At 34.9% G+C, this 23,661-nt stretch overlaps 1 protein-coding gene across 4 annotated transcripts in view; it reads right to left on the bottom strand.

Moving 5' to 3' along the window:
- THOC2 (THO complex subunit 2) overlaps window positions 1–23,661 on the bottom strand; it is a 56,068-nt gene that overhangs the window by 18,132 nt on the left and 14,275 nt on the right. For 2 of the 4 annotated variants that reach the window (XM_069811016.1, XM_069811018.1), the window contains exons 7-25: window positions 22,869–23,002; window positions 21,019–21,185; window positions 20,320–20,412; window positions 17,681–17,836; window positions 13,913–14,085; window positions 13,567–13,762; window positions 11,717–11,758; window positions 10,974–11,015; window positions 9,547–9,677; window positions 9,358–9,459; window positions 7,994–8,078; window positions 6,855–6,948; window positions 6,285–6,365; window positions 5,914–6,010; window positions 3,966–4,083; window positions 3,009–3,188; window positions 2,198–2,362; window positions 1,219–1,494; window positions 629–770 (exon numbers count right to left, since the gene is read on the bottom strand). In XM_069811016.1, coding sequence (XP_069667117.1) covers window positions 629–770; window positions 1,219–1,494; window positions 2,198–2,362; window positions 3,009–3,188; window positions 3,966–4,083; window positions 5,914–6,010; window positions 6,285–6,365; window positions 6,855–6,948; window positions 7,994–8,078; window positions 9,358–9,459; window positions 9,547–9,677; window positions 10,974–11,015; window positions 11,717–11,758; window positions 13,567–13,762; window positions 13,913–14,085; window positions 17,681–17,836; window positions 20,320–20,412; window positions 21,019–21,185; window positions 22,869–23,002 — 2,474 coding nt within the window. The remainder of the gene's footprint in view (window positions 1–628; window positions 771–1,218; window positions 1,495–2,197; window positions 2,363–3,008; window positions 3,189–3,965; window positions 4,084–5,913; window positions 6,011–6,284; window positions 6,366–6,854; window positions 6,949–7,993; window positions 8,079–9,357; window positions 9,460–9,546; window positions 9,678–10,973; window positions 11,016–11,716; window positions 11,759–13,566; window positions 13,763–13,912; window positions 14,086–17,680; window positions 17,837–20,319; window positions 20,413–21,018; window positions 21,186–22,868; window positions 23,003–23,661) is intronic. The other 2 variants (XM_069811017.1, XM_069811020.1) reach the window with 1 other exon arrangement.

Below are 23,661 nucleotides of genomic sequence, written 5' to 3'. Positions count from 1 at the left end.
CTAGCAGAGTTCACAATCAATATGAAACATTGCAGAGGCTTTGTCAGAGAAAAAAGTTTGTTCTGCCTCCTGCATATCTGCCATATGAAACATTTGCATGCTGTTTCATTTCATGGTGCTGTTAGGCTGGCACATTACTTATCTTGTCATAGGAACAGGGTTTATGTTACCCCCCAAATACTGGCCTATTGCTCGTAATCCATTACAGGACTCAAAGTAAGTTAACTCAAACCACTCATTGAAAGTTTACATGCCTATTTCTTGCAATGTAGCAATTATCCTAACTTAGCAGCATCCTAACTGCAGTAAATAAGCGCAAGCCATCTTGTAATTACAACTTTCCACTGAATTGGTCAATCTCTTATTTATTTTCTAAATTAGTGCAATATTTAAAAGGTCCTGACATTGCAAGAAACAAAGAAAACATCTCCCTGAAAACCAACTACTTGGTATTTGCAGCAAAGACACACTACCTTCTAATTAAAAGTTTACCTTGCTAACAGACCTCAACATGTAGAGATCAAATTTTAAAAACAACATTAAGAGTATTAGTGCGAGCTGAACTTTTAGTTCTGGGGACAGTGATGACTACAAAAACATCCAGAGTGTTTCCTCTACACACACTTACTTGCCAAAAGCCAGTTATCCTTCTCTAGTTTCAGTCTCTGTAGAACCCTCTGCACATGCTCCAACTGCTTCTTCTCCTCTTCAAGGAGCTTGTCCTGAAGAGCTGTGCAACGTTCTTTTTCTTTTTTCTTTTTATTTGGAGGCTAGAAAATGTCAATGCAACACACTTAGTATTATGCTAACACTTGCTATAGGTAGAGCAATTAAATTCCTGATAATGCTAAAGAATACTTGAAAAGCTTTCCATTTCACTAAATAATGTTCTGCTCTAGAAATCAACTGATTTTATGAACACTGGCTGACTAAGCTTAAGAGAAAAGTAAACAGCTAAACCACAGATACAGGTGTCAAAGACTGCTTTCTGAAACACAGATTTTCCAGTAATTTTCACTCAGTGAAGTCACTGATACTTTTAACGTGGGAATTATAAGGATGAGTCAGTCTAAATGATGTGAATGTGACAAATCAGAATGGATGAATCGGGTGACAAAACATCCCAGATCTAAATGACCTTAATATAAGATTTCACAAAGAAAAAAGTTTTTCAAGGTTAGGAAGTTTAAACCAGACCATAAAATTATATAAACATACCATTTCCTGATTGTCATCTATGGCTTTCATCTGGACTTTAAGTTTATTGACTTCTCTGTCATAGCTACTATGTGGGACGGCAAGGTCATACATTGTCAAAGACCAGAATGTAGCATAAAACTGAGGGCTGATGTCGTCCCAAACCTTGGGAAGGTGCAGAGAAATTACAGCATCATGAACAGGAGCCATCACCAGCTCACACGATGTAATGTATTTGTGAACTTTGTGCTGCTGTTTATTTCCCTTCTCAGCTTTTTTTAGTTCATCATACTTAGACTGTGGATAAAAAAATAAAAAAATTGTAATCTTTGTACAGAAACAATATAATTTAACTTTTACAATATAATTTAACTTTTCTCAAAAACCTGTCTAAAACATTTACACACATGAAATGTCATTTATGTACACAAACCACTGAAGAATACCATACAGAACTTTTAGTATTTATCCATATCATCTGTCCATCATATTGGACAGATTTACCTTCCTTCACTGATGCTGCTACCTGTTGTTATCATAACATGTTATACTACACCGAGTAAGAATTGCTCCTGATATTTAACGTTTTAGATGCAGGGATAAATTTATTTCTGACACTTCCCGAGATACCACACCTTTTGGCAGCTGCAGCATTCTCCTCCACAGCAAATATCCATCTAAAACATCTGCAGAAAAACTTACACATTTGGGGGAAACAGGAAAGGAGAGAACTACTGATCACCCAAATCATCAGAAGAGAGAGATGACTTCATTAGCTAGAACTTCTGTCAGTTGTGTGAAAGCTAACACATGGGCCGTACTTTCTATGAAGATAAAGGATAACCTGTTCCCAGCCCATAGCTGCTCTTTCTACCTCTACTCATAAAGCTTCTGTAAGTTTTATTTAGCAAACTTAAACTTTGGTTCCTGCTAGACGCATATATTGATAACATGTAATACAGCAGCACTAACAGCAGACAAACAGAAGAGTTCTACTTACAGAAATATGGTGTGCATACATGGGTCTTGAGAGGAAAAATGCAGCATCATGAGGTGTATGAAACTCATTACAGAGAACGTCAATAGAAGGCACTCGCTTAATGTAATCCTCTGTGCTTAGATTGGATGCTAAAAACCCACCAAATTGTACCAGGGTGTCATGGCACTACATGTGAAAGACAAAAAGATAGCAAACAGTATTATTTTGTTTAAAAGTGAAGTTAGGGAGAGATTGAAAGCTTTTTTTTTTCTTTTAAAAAAAAGTTAACACCACATTGTAGAGCACGAATTTCCTCGTGGCAGAAGAGATACTAAATTTTCCATGCCACATACTTGTCACTCAGTGCTGACTCAAATCTATCTGCACCTAAAAAAACCCCCAAACAAACAAACAAAAAACTACCCTACAAAAGCCAGCAGAACTGTAAAAGCATTCTATTCTACCAGAATGAAATGAAACTAGTTCCTACTGCTTAAGGCAGCAAAAGAATTCAATTCAGGCTGCTGCTTTAAAAAAAACAAAGAAGGAAGTTCCTCAAACAGAGTAAGATCAGAAAAAAATAATAGCTGACTTAAGAAATAAGAACTTAACTTTTTCTGACAAAGGATGTTTTAATCTTTCACTCAGAAGTCACTTGTCAATACAATATATATTTAATATACCCATATATTTTAATAAGATTACTGCAACTGATTTGGAAAATTCTTATATACTCATATTTATTGTGCTGAATTCTTATATGTTGTGCTGATATGCCAGAAGTTACCAAAGAAAAGGAGGGGTTCTTATAAATGCAAATGTTTTTACTTGCCTGATCATACAGTTTTCCCACCAGCTTCAGATGTTTTTCCCCTCCCTCTTGAAAGATCACACCATTTCTCTGTTGAGCCATAAGCAAGCACAGTGGAAGGGCAAGATCATGGTCCAATAATGCATCTTTCAATCTCTGAGAAGATTTTTTTGTATTCCTGATTTGGCCAAAGTATCCACCCTGCACAGAATAGAAAAAGTTACCCAAGTTTGGAAATAATGCATCACAAATGGAAACTATACGTGCTTCTGACTGAGGAAATACTGATGAATTAGTATCAATACAGTTTCTTGTCCATCAATAAAACTCTCTCTCTGGATCCTGTACTGCAACATAAGTACATAAGAATCAGAAACTAACTGGTCTTGCATGTTATTAATTACGTCTTTTATACAGTAAATGAAGAGCGACATTTCAGCTCAGACATCATGACACTGCATTTTAGACCTAGGTCTGCTGTGATCTGCTCAAAGTCTCTGTTCAGTACAGGAATTTCAGATTTTAGTTCCGATTATAGCTATTCAACTCCCTAGACAGCTGAGTCTAGGTCAGACTCAACTAGGTCTTTGACACCAAGGCTGCAACCGTTTTAGCTGTTAAAATGGTTTAAGATATTACTCTACACAACAGGGAGCTACTACCCCCAGAGTGGGGCTAAAACAGCAGGACTGCACAATGTACAAGCTCACTGGCTGCTATAATTCGTGGGTCTGTCATGTAACACTGGATAATGAAGGCTGCTTTCATTAATATGGGATGGTGTGAAGCACAACAATTAAGGCTCATGTATACATTGTCTTGGCTGCCTGTCTGCAAGGCCTGTAAAGCTCAATGGAGTGGGAAGCTCTCTGATGAAAGCAGTAATACCTTTCTCAGCTGTGCTGCCAGAATTAATGAATCAGTCTTTAGAACAACCATTAATAAGCAATAGCTATTATAAATTTAACACGAACACACCTCAGCTTTTAGTTGTTCTCCACCAGTCATGGCTTCCAACTGTTCCATTGTCATTTCCTCTGTAATTTCTATCCCTGCCATTTTCTGTACTACCTCTTTTAAAATAAGCAAATCAAAGCTGCACAGAAAACAGAAAAGTGGAGTAAAAACAAGAAAATTTGTTTAAGAAATGGAAGCTATGACATTCAATACACAGTACAAAGCAACACTATGATGCACATTAAAACAAGTTACATTTTAATTCTTTTTTGAAAAAGAAACTAGTATGCTGAGTGCACAAGGATTTCTTTATGGCAAGTAAAAAGTTAGTACTTAAAAGCAATGCAGGCATTCAACAGCTGGATTTCAGAACACCCCTTCAGAACAATTTCATTGTTTTTGAAAATAATAGTGACTGTGGTGCTATTAAGTTTTAAATATCAACAAATTAATCATAAAGTTTATTGCTCCCTTTTGTTGTTTACATACTTCAAGCCATATCTATACGGTTATTTCATGAACACAGAATATTCTAAACTCTATTGAAAATTTCTAGAATGGTACACAGCCTTAGAAATTTACTGGCAAAATTAGTCTGAAGAGGACATTTGGAACATGGAAAACGTTTTTTTACATGAAACACAGAATATACAAAACACTCCGATAATCATCCCATCCAGAGACTAGGCTTTACTTCCTGCTCCGAATTCTGTAAGGGCAATGACTTTTCCTCAACAGACATATAGTAAATTATATCATGATCATTCAAATCAGCAATATTTTCCAGTAACTTCTGAAATTTGTGTGACCTACTTATAAAAAGCATTGACCCATGCCCTCCAAAACAGAGTTTTATATTTAAATAACTTACATTGTTTATATTTTTGTTTGCTTTTGCAACCATAAGTATGTTTTCTGTCTAGTAACTATGCAACACCAGCATATACTCCAATTCAAATACTTGAATGCTCCAGTCCTATGGAACTGTCACAGTGGTAAATCCATTTTATTTCTACAACCCTAAATACTAAACTGAATATTAAAAACAATTTGATTTTTTTTTTCCAGAAGTGTTAATACTTAATTCTGGGCAAAGACAAGAAACATTACTTACCCTTCCTCTGTAGCTCAATGTGATTGTACCATCATCAGAATACAAAACAAATTGGGGACAGGGGAGCACATGAGACTGAGTGTCTACATTGCAGGGAAGGGAAAAAACTAGATTTCTCAACATAAATACCCTAAAATAACATGCTGCGTTAACTCCACGGATAAGCTGTCTTTCAGTAAGCATATGGGGAGTCATAATAGAAAAAAGATGATACTCACCTATGTGACAAAAATAACACATTAAAATTAAATAAATAAATGAAACAATAATATTAAGTGATAATGATGGAATGACAAAAGGGAAAGGAAGATTTAAGTTGCAAACCTTGTTTAAAAAAGTTTGAGTTATGATTAACATTGATGTATCAAGAAGCAATTCGACTGCCATTAAATAAACTGAACAAAGTACTTAAAATAATATTATAATGTTAAGAGCTATCCCTACAGAGAAGACATTCTGAGAAAGAAAAAACTAAATCTGTAACAGTCACATCCTTTTATATCACGGATACCTATTTTTTAAATAACGTATAATAATTTCCATGACAGTATTACAGACCAGCAGGGGTTTTTCCCTGTCTGGGTAGTTGTTAAGAAAACTGTATTAAAGTAAGTTACAGATCAAAAATCAGTGCTTCAAAAATAATGTGTCACAGTTAAACAATTAAAGGAAAAATAACATACTAAAGAGGGTATTATTCTTTCTGCTATTTAAATTTCTTAACCTTCCTGGTATTATGAAAGGAGTTTTACCACTACTAGACTAATTACTACATCAAGTACCCATGTATCAGCAAACACCAAAATAATACATTATAAAAATTAAGTTTATAAAGACCAGTTGTGCAACACTTGCCTTTTCCCAGCTTTCAGTTGGTTGGCTACATATTGAAGTAGACCAGCAAGTTCAATTGGGTATTTTCGGAAAACTGCACCACAAAAGCTAGCCAGACCTAAAGCAAGGAGAAACAGCTGTGACTGCACGTCATGAGATACTAATTGGTAAATAAGCATTAACGAAGTACACACACAAACACAATTTATTTTTGTAATACAAATAAAAAAATATTTTCCTATTTATTAAATTTGCCAGCTCTCTGCCTTGTTTAAAAAATTAGCTGGTAGATCCAAGTGAAATATTGATCATAATGATCAATAGTATGGTAGATCATAGGGAGGGTGAAGTATTTTAAACATTAATGTAATAAATAAAACAAGAATACTAACTCTGCAGCCAGCTTGAGATCGTAGTGTCATCATGCTTCATTCTCTCCTTTTCAGGGTTTGCCAGAGCTTCAATGATACAGTCTTTAGTAGAGTTAAAGAGAATATTTTTCCTCAATTTGTAAAAACAAAAGTTATACAGACCTGTTTTTCCAGCTCCACAATTTGTAATGTATGAACATAATATGCAAGTATAGCAAGCATAATATAAGGGATCCACTAACATAGTTATGGTATAAAAAAATAAAATCATGAAAGAAATGGTAACTTAAAAAGCAGTATTTACCTCACTATTTACAGGATCATCATGCCTTCAAGAATAGAGTGAGTGAAAGTAGTAAAAAACCCTTAAAAATGAAGTATAATTTTCGTAGCGTGAAAGAACAAATAGAGAGGGTTCTGTAACCCACTAAGAGGGCAAAGGTATTTGCAAACTTCACTGAAGTTTCCAGCAAAAAGCAGCAAATATAGAAAACAACAGAAGGTAATATTTACTCACAGACAACAGGTTTAATCTGGCTACAGCTGCAGCTTTATCAGTAACTAGATATATTGACTTACATAAAAGGATACATGCCAAAACATCGTAGTTCAGTGAAGTGAGGTATTTCAGTGAATCAACAACTGGAGTTATTAAGTTATCGTATTTTTGTATTTGTGATAAAATCTGAAAGTTACAAAAGACATTCAGCTGAACAGGAACAGTATTTCTTATCTTTCACATAATAAATCAAAACTGTTTAACAATGCTCGTCTTAAAAACCTACACAAAACATCCTTTGAAATCAGTTTTTCAGAAGGTCCTAAACCACTTTCAAAGTAATAGGTAATCTCATTAATTTATCTAGTACCTTCAAGATATCAGTGAAACATGTCTCTAACATGTAAAAACAATTCTGTATAATTATTTTTCTTCTCAATTATCAGAAAATAAAATCACGGAAACATTTCACTCTCCCCCCCCCCCCCCCAAAGATTTCTTAAGAATCCTAAACCTTAGCAGTAAGAGTTTCTGTTGCTACTTATAATAATAAAAAACTATTTTTTAAAAATGAACCTAGGTCATGAAAGAATACAAAGTAAACTGCGTTAATAAAGTTTTAGAATGTTCTCTTTGGTACATGACCCGCATGCATATGTGTGTGTATTACAGTATTAATCTCTTCAAGTAAAGTCTAAAAACTGGTAGATCAATAACCACAAATCACATTTGTGAGTAAGGTGGAGGTCCATCAACATACTTTACACCTCTCAAGCATTCTGTAGCACCAAGTAATCTTTAAAATCCTCTCCAACTTCATAGGTGTATTTCAGACTTCAAAGCTTTATGTTTTCTCTAAATGACCCTGATGTATCTTCATCACACACACATACAGCTGCCCAGAGCAACCTAACTTGAATTTGCATTCTGCATAACCTGATCAGCACATCCCTGTACCTCCGAGACCCACCTCAGCCATCTCAAATCAAATACTTCACTCCTATAAATAAGTGGATTTCATTTTCTGTGCAGTTGTGGTTGTTCAAGAGCTATTGTCATATTAAATCTCAGACCTGTGCACTACGAACAAATAATCATATTTTAAAATTTGCATCAAAAGTAAAAAATAATGAAATTACAACTGCCCTCTCCCTAAGACAGCAGGTCCTTTCCTATACTTTAATATCTATTGTTAGGATGAAATAGTATTCAAATACATGTAGATACACACATAATCAAATAAAATTGTAGGATTGCTGTGGCTGAGCTTCCCAATTTGCCTTCCAGAGGGTTTCACATTTTCCTTAGTTAAACGCCTGTAAAAGAGAACATACTTTATTGCAATAGACAAGCTAAAAGAATACTAAAACAACAGGTTAGTTCCAGTGAAGAAACACCTTTATTAGTTGCAGAAGTTAAATTCTCACTAGCAGATGTGTTTTTAAGAAACCTGATCATAAGAAATATTACTCCTCTGGGAATCTGAAATTTGTAATCCTGTAACATACATGGAGTACAAACGAACTAGTTGTCCCCATATTACTATGGACTGTATTCTAGTTTCAACTTTGAGCACTTTGCATTTCGAAGTTGTCAGTAAGACCTATACCACATATAAATATAGCATGTGACGCTGTTGATATCTCCTGCAAATTTAATTTAGCCACAGATCAGTCATTTTACATTTGTTACATTCTGCTCACTGAAAAACAGTATTAACTTCATAGTTTTACACTTCTGCAGCTTTCCCTACTGAAGATATGAACTTAACGTGAAACCTGAAGTCGATACACAAAGTAAATTGTACACGTAGCAATCTCAACAACTGACAGCATTGTGGCTCATCTGTACGATTGAATCTACTATACAAGAGAAGGGATGTGAAGTTTTACAGTCTATGCCAGCTATGCAGCAAGGCAGAAAAGAATCAAAATCACTGTTTCTAGCTTTCACAGCTGCAAGTCCAAAGTCTTTTACCCAGTAACAATTATTCTGTCTTGCCTACGTAGAAAGGTTCTAATTATCCACATTATAAAACCACAGCATTTGCTTTTGGCAGCAACAAATGGAGAACCCAAATCCCTGACAGTGATGTCAGAGACATTAAATTTGAGGTAAATCTGAAATTTTTTGTGAGCCCACTTGAAGATTAGAATTAATCTTAGAATTAATCATCCCATTCAATTCAACTTACTGTCCTACTTTCAAACTTACAGAAACAGAAACTGTGACAAGATTTTTGAGACTCTTTGGATTAAATAGTCTCCATACCTAGAGGAAATATGTTGCACATTGACACTTCCATAAGCAAAGCAATTTATCAAACAGCAGCATACCCATGGAAAAGGTTTTAAATAATTTAATGGGATATTTTTCACAGATGAAATACCCTTGTTGGTGACAAATTTGTCTGTATCCTTACTTATTTGACAGTTTTTAATCACAGTACATTAAATACTTCATGAACAAGGATAATCAGTACAATTACTGAGTCATTAGAAAAGGAATGTATTTGTCAAGTTTTTTTTCTCCAGTTAGTGACATGCAATACACTGTACCACAGTTGTTTATTATTTATGGAATTAGAGAACTTACTTCATGATATATTTGGCTCGGTCTATGGTTTGAGCTTTAACTTTCACTAGAAGTGGGTGACTATTGTATGTTTCATTCTTCCACTGCCCATAAAGACGGTACCTTGAGAGATTATAAAGGAAAACTATTTTTAGTACTGACAATTCAAGAGACCACTTCCAAAGAATGGAAACAAATTACTCTACTCACCGGTACTGGTATGGAAAAGTCTTGAACATTCCCCATAATTCTTCAGACATGCATGCGTTGCAGTCCATCAGAGAAAGAGATGGCAGTAAGACTTGATCGGTAATACTCAACAAACAGCTAAACAGTATCTCCTGAGATAAAGACAAAAAACTCGAGGTAACTATCAAGTAAGTACATCAGAAGCAATGCTATGCATGCTATGCAGATATGCGCGAATTGCACATCTTAGTAGACTGATAAAAAACAAGTTTGCCACAAGATTAAGACTTCCTAACCAAAACCAACCAACCCCCCCAAAAAAATCTAAAAAGGACTTAAAAGTATCTCCCATCATAAATGTTTTTATTAGATAAGTTACAGACCATACATACTGTCAATATTTTATTTGACTACATAAGGTATTTGAGCAAAGCTGCTGAAGTTTTCGGCAAGTTGCACTCATTTTCAAATCAAATAAATAATTTAAAAATTAATATACTGTGGACGTGCACGAAGTGCAACAGGAGAAAATAGATTTTGGCACCTACTTTCACTCTATTAAGGTATTCTTTGACACTTCCATTTTCAAAATTCTAGATTAAAACCCGAAGCCATTATACATGTTCCCAAAGCACAGTACCGATTTCCATGTTACCAGTATCCTATCCTCCCCCTTTCTTAAACATTTCTCTTTCCCACTGAGCTGTTAGAATAACCATAGCAGAAAAAAACCAAACACACACACACACCCGCCAAAACCCCTCCAAACAAAACAAACAAAACAAAACACAACCAACCATGCAACAAAAAAAAGCCAGAAGAGACTAATTTTCTCTGCAATGATTCAGGAAGTCAGGAAATCATGACAAGTAAGAAAGAGGAGTAATAAATAAAAATGAAAGTAAAAATGAAAACTGCAAACTTCATACTGAAAACTTGCTTGTGGATTAAAAAAATTCATTGTGATCAATCTTGATAATTCAATAATTTAGAAAATTTAGAAAGAAATAAGTTAGCCAATAAAGAAAAATTCGCCATTGTACTATTAAACACCTCCCCTACTTGTAACTTCTCTTTTTCTCTATGCTTTTGCCCATCTTTATGATACAAGGGGCCACCATGAAAAGTGTATTTACATAAAAAAAAGCTGGAAGTACTCCAGCTGATTCCAAGCAAATAAGAAGTAGCATGCACTAGACTAAAAGAACAAGATTAAGTTTGAGGAATGCAGGAAAGAAAAAAAAAAAAAAAAAAAGAAGAGAGGACCAGAATACAAAAAAACCCCCTGTGACTGGCTCAAACTTGCCCATAAAAATCAAGACAAGTTCTATAGCATACATTAGTTAAAGCATAAAACTCTACAGAGAAAGAAGAGTTGTACAGTCATTAAACATTTGGTCTCAATTACAATATTGCATAAAAACCACCTTCCTCCAAAATAAACTCACCATTTTCTCTTTATCTTCTTGTTTGCTTCCATCAGACTGAAACTATAACAAAGACAATCATGTTAATTGCAGCATAATTAAGATAACAGTTTCAGAACAAGGCTACCTCAGCAAAAGCATGAACCTGAAGGGCCACATACCTACTAAGTGTTTAATTTTCCAGATCTGTCAGCGTTAAAACATTTTTGAACAGAAATCCAAATGCACAGATGAAAAGCACTGCTTACACATATAGGGGCTTATTACCTCTTTTTGAACAAAAGCGTACAAACTAAAGTATCAAAGATACTTACTATTGTAGATGAACTACTGAATTTTCTTACTGGCAAGAGGAAAAAAAATGCCCTAAGCATTCACCTTCTACCTAAAAAAACAAACCCAGGACGTCCAACCCAATTATCAACAGCCATAGATTATTTTCCCCATCTTTCCTCTCACAATAATTCCCTCTTAAGCTTTTAGTCTTCATTATTAAGTTACTTACTTTTCTCTCTTCTTGTTCCACTCACCATCAAAAGCATATTAAGCTATCACACCAGTAAGTGCACAATTATTTTAAAGGTACACTTGAGCATGAAAGCTGCAGTGCAATGTTAGTAGTCTAACTTTTAAACTACTGTATGGGTTAACTTACAGTCAAATCACCTCCAGTTATAAGTATTTCTACTGTGTGTTAAATGTAGTTTCATAACTAGAACATGCTGATGGCAATAGTGCATTAAAAATAACTTTCCCTATGTTACCTTAACCACTCTGTCACTGACGAATTTCTTCATAGTTCCAACCTAGAGCAAATAGCTAAAATGTTGCTCATTCTTGTCAGAAACACATTAAACTATTATATTCATATATTCACAGTAAAACTGCACAAGAGATTCCTATAATCAAGTAATCTCCATTCCACTGTACATGTCCACAAAGAAACAAGGGCTTTCTCACAAACCTTCAATACTTGAACTTAATTACAAAGTAGTCCTAATAGTCTGCTGACAGCAGCAAAATGGATTACTCCCTTGAAATTACAATTTCCAAATTAACTGCATTGTCAGGGGAACATAGCGTTATCACTCATACACCAATCTTCTCACAGGCCAGCAAGAAATAAGCATGCTATAAAGCAAAAACATTAATCACTGGGAAATCTTGTCATTCTGGATGAGAAGATGCTGAGAAATCATCCCTCCTACAAAGATACGGAAGTAGGGGAAGATAGACATGCTTGAATTTACCATGATTTTATTACAAAGACAACTTGGAACCCAAACTTAGTGCAGCTTCCATCACCCTATCATTGCATCTTGGAACCTGATGAGGGCAAACTCTCTTGCCAAAATCTTTTAGGTTAGACAAAAAGATCAATCCCAATAATCATCTGTGTTCTTAGCTTTGCATCATCAAGTACAGCTGGACATGAAAGCTTCCCCTCAGGTGGTACGTAAATTTTGACATTCCAGTACTTGTTAGTTGTAGTTGAAATAAAAAATACTTCCAAGAAAAAAAGTTATAAAACTGCAAATCTCCCCTCCAGTACCATTTAGATCAACCAACCTCTCCAACTTTCAGTTTTAAGGTAAAATAACAAGCTAAGTAACAAAAACAGTGATTTTTAAGTTTGGGGGGGTTTGTTTGTTTGTTTTTAATAATAACAATAATAATTTTTTAAATTATTTCCAATTGCAAAGTTTCTCTGAGCTGCTATTTAAAAATAATTTAAAAACCCTCTTTTGTTGACTTGAAAATAAAACAAAAACTGCTACTCAAATTAGCAATTGCCAGAGAAGTAGCAAAAGAAATCACTAGCCTCAGTCTAAGCTACTGAGTACATTCCAAGGGAGTTCAGAATATAAATTCAACTCGCAGCCTTTTAAAACAGGTCATACCACCACTCTTTCAATATATACATGGTAAAGATATGGTCAAAAGACAACAACAAATCTCAAGGCCATTTTATTTCTGAAGTTGGCGACTTAAGGCTTTATAAGGTGTTTTAGATCTCCCCATTGAAACCATCCTTAGTGGCATCCAGAGATTTGTCACCGACACAAGTTCAAGAGCAGCAGCATTTTAACTGGCATAATGGGGACACCCCACTAATTAAAAAGATGCAACATCACCTACTTCCCAAGTAACCTAACAGGTGGAATACAAAGTACTATCTTAAGTACTGGATGTGTATTAGGTTATTGTTCCCCATTGTCTACACTGTCGCTCTAATAATGTAAAAGCTTCCATGCAATTAGTATCATATGTCCATTTTGTTTGTGGGGTTTTGGTTTTGTTTTGTTGGTTTTTTGGGTGGGGTTTTTTTTTTCCCAATAACCATACACAATGTTTTAAAAGATGAAGACCGTAATGAGAAATCAGTTATCACTAAATATTCCTGGTTAAGTGTCTTAAGTTGTTCATAAAAATGTTTGTTATGTTTATTGATCATAAAAATGATCAAGAATTAAAATAAGATTCTCCAAATTTGTCCTTAGTCAAAGAATTTTTTTTATGTTTCAGTGTCTGAATATATACACAATTAGTAAGAATTGAGCATTTTTTGACATCAGCAGAACTAGTATTTCACAAGCTGTTCTGTCATACCAACCTCTTTCATAAATGCTTTTCCAAGGCGCACCACTTTTGCAAACAAAATGGGATCATGGGAGAGATGCGGACCAAGGTAACAAAGCATGTTGAACACTTCCTTTCTCAAGTCCTCGAAGCTGTCTGCTTGTTTTGGTGCTCTCTTGTTTGGCAAAGAAGAAATTGGTGACCCTTTAGCTCCTTTAGGTACACCAACCCTGAAAAATAAGATGTGCAGCATTTCACATGAAACAGAAGTGAAAATTTTAGAAGTGTACCAATACAGTTGGGCTTATTATTGAATTGATGGTTATAAATAAACACTAGTTTTCCCCTATGTAGCAACAGAATTCTACTTTTCACTTTACCTGCGGTACAGAGGTTCAATTGTCACATGTACAAGCTGGCAAAGGGCAATAGCAATAGACTTGTGTGAAGTAGCATAGAACGGAGGCATCTGATCCATAATACTTTGTGCATGCTGCCAATCGCCAATTTTTAATAAAGCTTCCAATAGACCAAGCTTCTGATTATCAGGAGGCTGCAAGATAACAAACAATTAATGAAAATGTGTATTCATAAAGTCTTCTTAATTCTTCTCCTTAAGCAGTATGCAGCTGTAATCCACAGCTAGAAAAAAACCCCTAGTATTTCAACTACATAATAAAAAAAAATACATAAAATAAAATTCACCTAGGCATTTAGACAATAAGCACACTTCAAAAGCAATAATAAAGCAATCCATGCAGAATCTAACATCCAGATCAAGGAAAAAAAAAGTTAAAAATAAAGTTAAAAATAGAAGTTTATAAAGTTGTCTGACATGTCTGTTAGTGTACTTTTCAAAATGTCACAATCTATTGCAGCTTATTTCTTTACATGACATTTTAAGAACAACGCATTTAAGAATCCTTTGCGTTGTGTGTTGGTCTGGATTTAAAAGCACTGCCAAAATTTCTCTTGCAAAATCGGATTATTAAAAAAAAAAAAAACAAACCAAAACAACCAACACCAAACCAAACCCAAAACCTTTACCAGTCTCTTAGTTTGCCAGTATCATAAGTTTCACATTAGCATCTACTCTAGGAGAGTCTAGTTTTACGTACAAGTCTACAGGAAGTTTTCCAAATATCCCATTCTGCGATATAGGCATAAGAGGAAACAGGAATTTACAATTAAGATCATGCCTTGAAGCATTTTTACATGGGCATGGTATTGATATATTTTATTGTTGTAAGTTGGTTTTCCCTGGTCCTCAAGGTAAAAGTCTATTAGTAAACGACTAATGGTAAAGAATAGTGACTGCAAACTAGCTGTAACTTCAAGCCTAAAATGATGTTTACACCGAGGGAGGGAAGATGACAAGTCTAGGACAAAACAGTTAAGCATTTTAAGGCAAAAGGCCAGTTTTATTTATATCATGCATTTAGACAAGACAGACTGACAAGAACAAAAATTATTACAAAGCAGACGCTTCTGTGGTTCTATAGCTTGCATGGATTTTTTTTTAATTTTTTTTTTTTTCCTTTTAAAACTTCTTTGTAACACTGGCAACTATTTTTCTGATAGTTTTGAAAACAGAAAACAGTCTACTACAAAGTAACATGCAGAGGAAAGTTTCAGAACAAAACAAAGTGCACAGATCTATTCTATATTCATGTAGAACTTATGTAGCAATGAAATTTTAGCCTTTCCTTCATGGGGGAGAAAAAAAAATATATGTGCACATCAGAACAAAATGAGCCACTGAAAGATGAAAAACATACATCTGCAATTAGAAATGCACACACTAATGTTATTTTACCACACAACTACTTCAAGTTCCTTTGATGCCAAGGATTCTCTTTTTAAGCTAATATATACTATTATAACAAAAGGGTACACTGATTCTTTACTAAAGCGTTTAAAAGCTTTACTTGTGCAGTGTATGCAGGAAGGTTGAAATCCATGTTCAATACAATTCTTAAATTACAAGTCATGTTATTACCAAAAAAAAGTCATAAAACAGTTATTTAATGGGTATGAACATACCCGTTAAAGTTCAATACTAGACATCATATTTTTGGCAATTTGAGTTTTTGGGGTGATTACTAACTGTATCAGAAACCATGTTTTTACTCACACAGTCTTTCTAGGCGTTATGTGTTAGTATGCTATTTCATTTCCAAAGCAGTCACTGCTCACACACACGCATGCTGCTTGACTGGGTCTCTCTTTAGGTAAGCAAGCTCTTCTGAAACATGCTCTCCAAAAGCAAAAGCATGCATGGCATAGAGAAGAGTCAGTCTGGAACTGCTGTCAAATCTAGTCATACTGCTGAGTTATGTGACCTCTCAAGTATCTCCCTATTATTCAGTTAGGTCAAATGCATCTTAAGAGGCAAAAGTAGGTAATGTATTTACCAATATTAAATTATTCATATTAGAGTCATGAGACGATAATAAATTTTAATCATGCAAAATAAGCACTTTGTGGATTTAAAAGAAAAGTTAAGTCAGTAATTGTTAAACATTATTTTCCTTATCCAGGCATTTATTCCAGGGTACCATATCAAAAGTTGTATCCAGTATGCAGTTCTAATGTACCAAGTACTCAAATTTAGACTGTCAACAGCTTTCACATGTTGTTACTCTACTAATTGCTATGAAATGCACAGCTAATCACATACAAAAATACTAACACAGAAACAAGCTCTTCATGAAACAGCATGCATCGCATAACTGTGTGAAGTGTCACAAATTGTTTTTAAGTACAGCTCACCATTTTCCTATCACACAGGCTCAGATTTTGTTATTTGTCATTGTAATCTTTTAGAAAAATGTTGCAGTTTCTGCCACAGCTTAAAATTCCCTAGTACTTAATTCTAAAGCTTAGCCATAAAAACTATCTTAATTCTTCTGACATTACTTGCAATACATACACTCCCCGCGTCCCATCAAGAGTTTAGTTTCCCATCAGAACGTGGTGACATGCATGCTTCAAAGAATACCAGTCTCTCTGCAGAGAAGGTGGACCAAAGCAATGTGGTATAATCAAAAGAGATATTGAAATAATGAGTGGGAGAGAGGTCAGAAACTTAAAGCTAGTGAAAGGAATCAGTTTAAGCAGCAGATGTGGCTGCAGTTGAGAGCCAGAGAACAGTGACTATATCAGCTGCCTGAAGGAAGAAATTGAAATTAGCTTTTTCAAGCTAGGCAAGAAAAATGGATGGAGAAAGGAAGGTCAGAGACGTACAGAATCAAGGTGGGGTAGAACAAATGGGAGTAAGTAGACAAAACAAATTAACATAATGAATCCAGGAGGATACAGAAAGTTAAGAACAGAAACTGGGAAGACTGATGGATCCCTCCCTGCTCTCCAGTACGCCACTTAGAAAATGCAAATATCAAACTTTTATTTTACTTTTTTTGTTTTAAAAAAGATGTTTGAGCAGTACTTAGACACTCAAATGAAGATGACAACAGAAAGGCTGCTAAGAGATTAAATAATTTTGTTTTTAAAGTAAAGCTTGGACACACTGAAACAAATTAGACCTAGGGCAACATGAACAATACATGATGTCATAGCACCTTAAATAAAGAGTATACTTTCACACATACGAAGATACAGATCTAATGGAAAGCACAGCAGATAGTTACAATTAAAAGTGTTCAGTTAAAACCTTTTTCTACAATGCAGGATAACTATACCAGCATTCATAACTCTGGCAGTTCTATACGTCCGAATTCTTGATTGAGAGAAATAAATTCTTACTAATGTCCTTATTTTTAAGAAATCCATTAGGATTATACTGTCACAGGTCCTAGAAAACACAGCTGTTAAAAGACTGTGAAGTATATCAATGCTGGGTCATACCTATTGGAGCTGATACAAAAAAAAAAGGGGGGGGGGGGGAGGAAAGAAATTAATTAGCCCTTGAATCAAGAACATTAAACCTCAAGAAATCCAGAACCCCAAACCATGCATTTTTGCACTTCTTATATTGAATGTGCAATCAGAGATAGATACAAGCCTTCCAAGTACATAACTGTCCATGTTTCAAAAAATACAAAAATGTTTTCATAACAATTATTATGTTTAGTTTAAAATCATTTAAAATCTTTTTCTTGGGCAGGAAACTATTCAAAGGCACACACCTTTTCGGTTTTCTCCTCCTCTTTTTCTTTTTCCTTCTCCTTTTCCTCGGTCTTTTCAGAGGATAAGACAACCATCGTAAGTTTTCTGACAATTTGCTTAGCTTCCACTATCTCTCGCTTGTGTTCCTCAATGATGGCATTATCCCCCGGAAGAAGCTAAAAAAACAGAACAAACATTACATCTGAAAATTCAAGTGACCTATTGCTACTTTTGATCACTTGAGCTCGAAGCAGAAGTTTGTCCTTCCCTGTTACTAATCAGATAAACTTACTCCCTGAAACATTCCTTTCCTTGCTACCATCATCCCAACAAGGAAGTATACTATTAACAGACTATTCTGAAATCAAGGATTCATGCAAAATAATACTGTTCTACTTCCTCACAACCATTAGTTGTATAAGCTTCACTTCCCCTCTCCAATTTACCATTCAGCTGTAGCTTTGTGGTGACAATTATGCACATACTTGATAACATTTACAGAATTCAGGGTCTTAAAACAAAGTGAATATTCAAAAGCATAAATTTACTTGGTCATCTAAAGGAAAAAAAACTTTCATCAAAGAAAACCAGGTTACCCACTTAAACACACATTTTGATTGCACTTTATTTTAAAGGAATACCATTTAAAGCCTACCAAATTTCCCATTTATCAGCAATGTGGGTTAAACACATGTAACATCTGTTCCTTGAAAACCATCTTACATTAAGAGATACCCGGTAGGATAAAACCTTAGACCAGTCTTGTACTTGAGAACTATCAGAGTGAGGAATATAAACCTACACTCAAAAATTAAAAGGGCAAGTTGTGAGACAGAACAAAAGCTCTTTTTCTGACAAAGCCAAACTTCAGTTTGATTCCCAAAATCATGCTCAAACTTTAACTGCAAATAAGTAATCAAAACTTGCTGTAGTCATGACCTCTTTGATACAGTAATCTTCTTTTCTGTTGTTTTTAACAGGGGAAGATTTTTACTGTTTTTCCTCCTCCCAAACTGACAGCAGAAGAAGGAAAGACTAAGCATCACCTTCTTCAGAGAAAAGATAGTAGAATTCCTCAATTTCATAGAAATTTGGGGAAGAAAGAATCCCACTTGAGGAGGTAAAAAGGTTTAAAGAGCTCACTCTTCTCATTTGAAAACCCAGGTAACCTACTGACATTCACAAAGAAATACCTAGTGTGGAATTTGCAAGGGTTAAATCACATCTTCAGGATGCAATACATATTATATATGGTTGTGTGTATATATACACAAACAGAAACCAGTTCTTACAGTCTTGTAAGGGGAAGGGAGGGCAGGGCAGAGGTGGGAAGAACATTCTTTATATGAATGATAATCCTGACAGCTGCTATTATATACAAGCTGCACAATATATACCACTTAAGTCTCAACACCTACACGCTAATTATTTTCTTGAAACTCCCATAGCAAGTTAAATTAAGCCTGAACTGAAAATAGGAAAAAAATGCCATCCTAAACATGCAAAGACAGACAGAAAGACTGGCAGAGAAATTCTGGAATCAAAGTAGATTAAAAGTGAGACTGAGAATCAACATGACAAAGGTGAACAGTATAAATAAATGCAGGGACCATTCTAGGTCTAAGACTGTCAGAAAACATGCCCATACCTATACAGGTCTGAGCTGAGATTGCACAGGTCACTGTAATTCTGAGTCTGAGCATTTGTTTGTAGGCTTACAAACATTTCTTAACAAACTAGCATTATTATCATGCATTGTTCCCTCCCCACCAATTATCCAAGACACACACTGCTCCTCTTGCTCCACCTGACACACTTTTAGCCAAAACACTCCTATGAAGCCAGAGACAGCTTTTGACAAGTCAGATCATGACTAAGGCTATTAACTGCCACACAAATTAATGGCAAGACTACATTCCAAAATTTCCATAGCTCTAACTAGAGCTCATTTCCTTGATTCCAGTGGAAGAGTTAAAAGTCTTAAAATATCTATGGATATTCTAAAACTAAAAATTGGTGTATAATGTAAAATTATTTTGATAAATGTAACATCCTGTTTACCATCTGCCAAACTGGTATGTTGGTTGGCTTCTAAGACTGTCAGACTGGAGAGGGTAAGTCTCTCTGATTAAATCTGAGCAAGTAACTCCATTTTCCTCTTTCAACCTAACAAATGGTGAGAATTCTTGTAGATGGAATGAGAGGCCTATTCAGGAATACGTAAGAGTTTAAAAAAAAATCCTACTATTAAACTAAACAAAGAACACTAAGAGCTGATCATCCTACCACTTCTTTCAAAAATTGATCTTGTGAAGCAAAACGCTCAAAGGGTCTAGATCTTAAAGAACGTTACTTGGGCATTTAAAGCATACTCAGGCATTTACCTCCTACCTCCTATTCAGGCAGGAGGTAAACAATCTGGAGGATGCTACACAGATTATTCAAAGAAAGTGTATCAGCATTTGTATTTCACTGTGTGTTGATTTGAATATGCAGCATTAGAAAGTGCTGGAAATTTTAAAAGACATTAAACATGCACATATGCAGGTATTATACAGTATGTCCTGAATCTGAAGCTTTAGGAATAGGGTAAAATATCTGGCTTGCTTTTTAAAATTTTCTTAGTTTTGGCATTTGACAGAGTAGCACTGTCACTTACATGAACATAAAGATCTTCCAAATCTATGAGATTATGTTGCAAAAGGACAGCAGCAACTCTGTATAAGGAGGAAGGTGTCTCACCACTTGGATCCTAAAAAGGACAAAATTGCAAATTTAAGAAAAAAAGCAGACCACTGCAGAAGGTCATGAAACAGAAAATAAACTACTCAAAGTTCAGATGAAACATTAATCCACAGTTCTCCTTGTTATCGTGTTATTTAACTGCTGTTACTCCAAAGCCACTAGACTTAACTGCAATACACAATCAGAATTTTCAGAAACAAAAACATTTAATTATCTTCACACCTTATGGTGCTTGTATGCAATTCCTAATCGTACATTTAAAACAACCTTTAATATTTTAACAAATATGAACAATGACTCCCTTGCAAACACGCTCTTCGCTCCTGGGAACAAGTCTTCTGTTCATAACGTACAACCTCTTCTTTAATTCAAGTCTTTATATAACTATACAAGTTCAAAGTGAAGGTGTCAAGACTGTTTTCAGCTGTCTTGGAGAATGCTAAGCACTATCCTCTAAAATAAATTAGTGACTTCCACTCAACTCATGAAATTACTGCTTTTAATACTGGAATTTTACAACTTGGAAATTAATTTCTATGTAAAAAAGAAATCTGCAGCAACACTGAGTAGAACCAACCACCGAAAAAAAAAATTAAGAATGTAAATACATTACCTGATAAAATTTGAATTTGAACCCAAGGATATGGCATAGAGTTTGAGGTTCACACATGTACATGTAAGACTCTATCAGTGGTACAAAGAAGTCATCATACTCAGGCCTGCACTCATAGACTTCTAGGATAATATCCAAAACTCTGTTAGGATCAAGGTTAAAACATCCTAGTGGAGAAGAACAGAGTAGAAAAGCTTAACATTGCTACTTTTCATCTTCATTCTGTTACTAAACCACAAATGCATTAGTTTTTAAAGTTAATTCTTTTCAGTTAAAATTGAGCCTGGATTTATCTACAGCAAAACAATCTGTATCATCTGTACATACAGCATCAATTGTTTTGACTTGTGTTGAATATTGAATTAGGCAAAGATACTAAACAGGACTTTCAATTCAGATTACAGAAAAACTAGAAATTACCATCTTAAAGTGAACATTTAATAAGTAAAACCCCAACCTCACTAATACCACAGTGCCAGCAAAAGGCATGGGCTGCTTCCTCTCCCCTTGTGCTGGCACACATTCATGCAGTCACACAAATCAGCCAGCTAGAAATCATTTTACACCCCAAAAATTGTTCTGGTTTGAGCTAGACCCTGATCCACCTGGTTGTACTGTCCTGTCAATTCAGTATCACTGCTAGCATTAGGGAGAACGGTTTGTTTATTTTGAGGGGAGCAAGAGGAATGGTATAGATCAGCTTAAGCCAATGTTGTAATCATACCTGTACTTTACTACATTAACATTTCCACCAAAACTCCAGGAGACATGCTTGAGACAGAAATATTACTTGTATCAAAAGAATCCACATCTAGACTATTTTCTTCACTGTGCCATGGGAAGTTTTATCCAGGCACATCCACTATGCAGACAGATAATTGCATCAGTCTTTCCTCCCCAAAAGCCATTTCCACTACACCAGGACCTACTGCAAGTCAGTACTTTAAAAGAATTGACAATTTATAGGAAGTCTATTTGCAACTCCTAAAATTCCAGAAGACAAAAAAATGTTTTGTTATAGAATTCCTCAAAGTGAGTGTATATTTTTTATAGTAATCACTAGCAAAACCATCCTTTTCTCTAGCTCTCGTCCAAAACAAGTATTACTATTACAGGGATTTGACAGTCTCAGGTAAAAATCTGTGATAGATGAAAAATTATCTTTTATAAAATAGTAACATAGCCTTTTGACTATTACTGCACTGGTACCACATGAAACAGGCACTGATGATATTGTATAAAACTCTTCATTCAAAAAGGAAGTGTAAAACATGGGGAATTACAGATATTTCCTGTTTTTAATGTATTTTGCACTTTGACTGCGACACTGTCACCAACACTCAACTTGGAAATATGGACAAATCACAATCAGAACTAGATAAAGGAAGAACATTTACTACTTATTTCTTTTCAGAAGGAATCACTTGTTCAACTGCTTTAAGACTAAAAGAATATTCATGCATTGAATTGAGAACCTTAAAATAGCAAAAAGCATTACTTTGTTATGCTCCAACCTGCTTGCTAAAAGATGACAAGCACATCCTCAAAAAACACTGCCGAAATGAATCAAAATCACTGCATGCATATTTGAGGCTGTACTGTAAATTCAGTATCTAAATTATGTTTAACTACACAACATTCCCCAAATTAATTTTGCCACAGAAGCAGGAACTTCCAAATGTCATGATTCTATCCAAGGTGATCTACCAATACGTGTTATTATCACACTACACGCCTGCATGACGTATTATTTGATCCACAGATGATTTCAAACAGTAGCCTATATTCACTCTCTGTAGTTGTAAGACCATGTAGGAAAACCAGTGCCCATATTCCTTCAAACTCCTTACCTATTAAAGATTTGATATTTTCAAGGATTAAATCACTAGTGATATTTCCAGATAAGTCTTGGCCCAGTTCTGCAATGAGCTTTGCATAACCTTCATTCTCCTCTCTTAACAAATTAAACTTCTGTTGCTTATAACTGCAAATAAACAGAAATTAAACACTATTGTGTAACACATGTCCACAGTGAAGCTTATTTATGCTCTTACCAATATTAAATGTTATAAAAAATGGTAATTTTGAACACATTTTTAAGAACTTGTAATTTACTTGAGCTATTGCAAAAATTACAGAATGCAGTACAATGAATACGTGCGAGGTAGCAAGCATTCTCCAAACAAATCCAGCTCTTCTTTATTTCAAATGCAGACTATTTAAAAGCAAGATTATGCTTATACTTAAGGGTAAAGCTTGTTCTTACACACTATGTCGCAGAACTGCTCTGTAACAGTCTGTGCTTAAGGACCTATTCTAGTTTCAAGTGGTGTTCTTGGAGATCGAGACTGAAACATTGGATGCAGAGAAAAAAACAAACATACACCCACAAAAATATATCCTGTGTTGCCAAAACTAATGTAATTACATTTGCTTATTTATGAAAACAAATGTGTATGCTTAACTGATGCAACAACAATAATTAATTTTCTTATACTGCAAGTTCACATTTGTCACAAATAAAATTAAATACTAAGTATTTAATCTGCACATACGGAATTGCTGTAGCAAAAGCAGTAGCAATAGGTGACATTAAAAAAAGATTTTACACTTCTCAGGAGTTTGAAAACTGAGCGGGCTAAC

Source organism: Haliaeetus albicilla, chromosome 23 (genome assembly GCF_947461875.1).
Source record: "Haliaeetus albicilla chromosome 23, bHalAlb1.1, whole genome shotgun sequence".
NCBI classification, from domain to species: domain Eukaryota; kingdom Metazoa; phylum Chordata; class Aves; order Accipitriformes; family Accipitridae; genus Haliaeetus; species Haliaeetus albicilla.
This window is presented reverse-complemented; position numbering and strand designations above follow the sequence as displayed.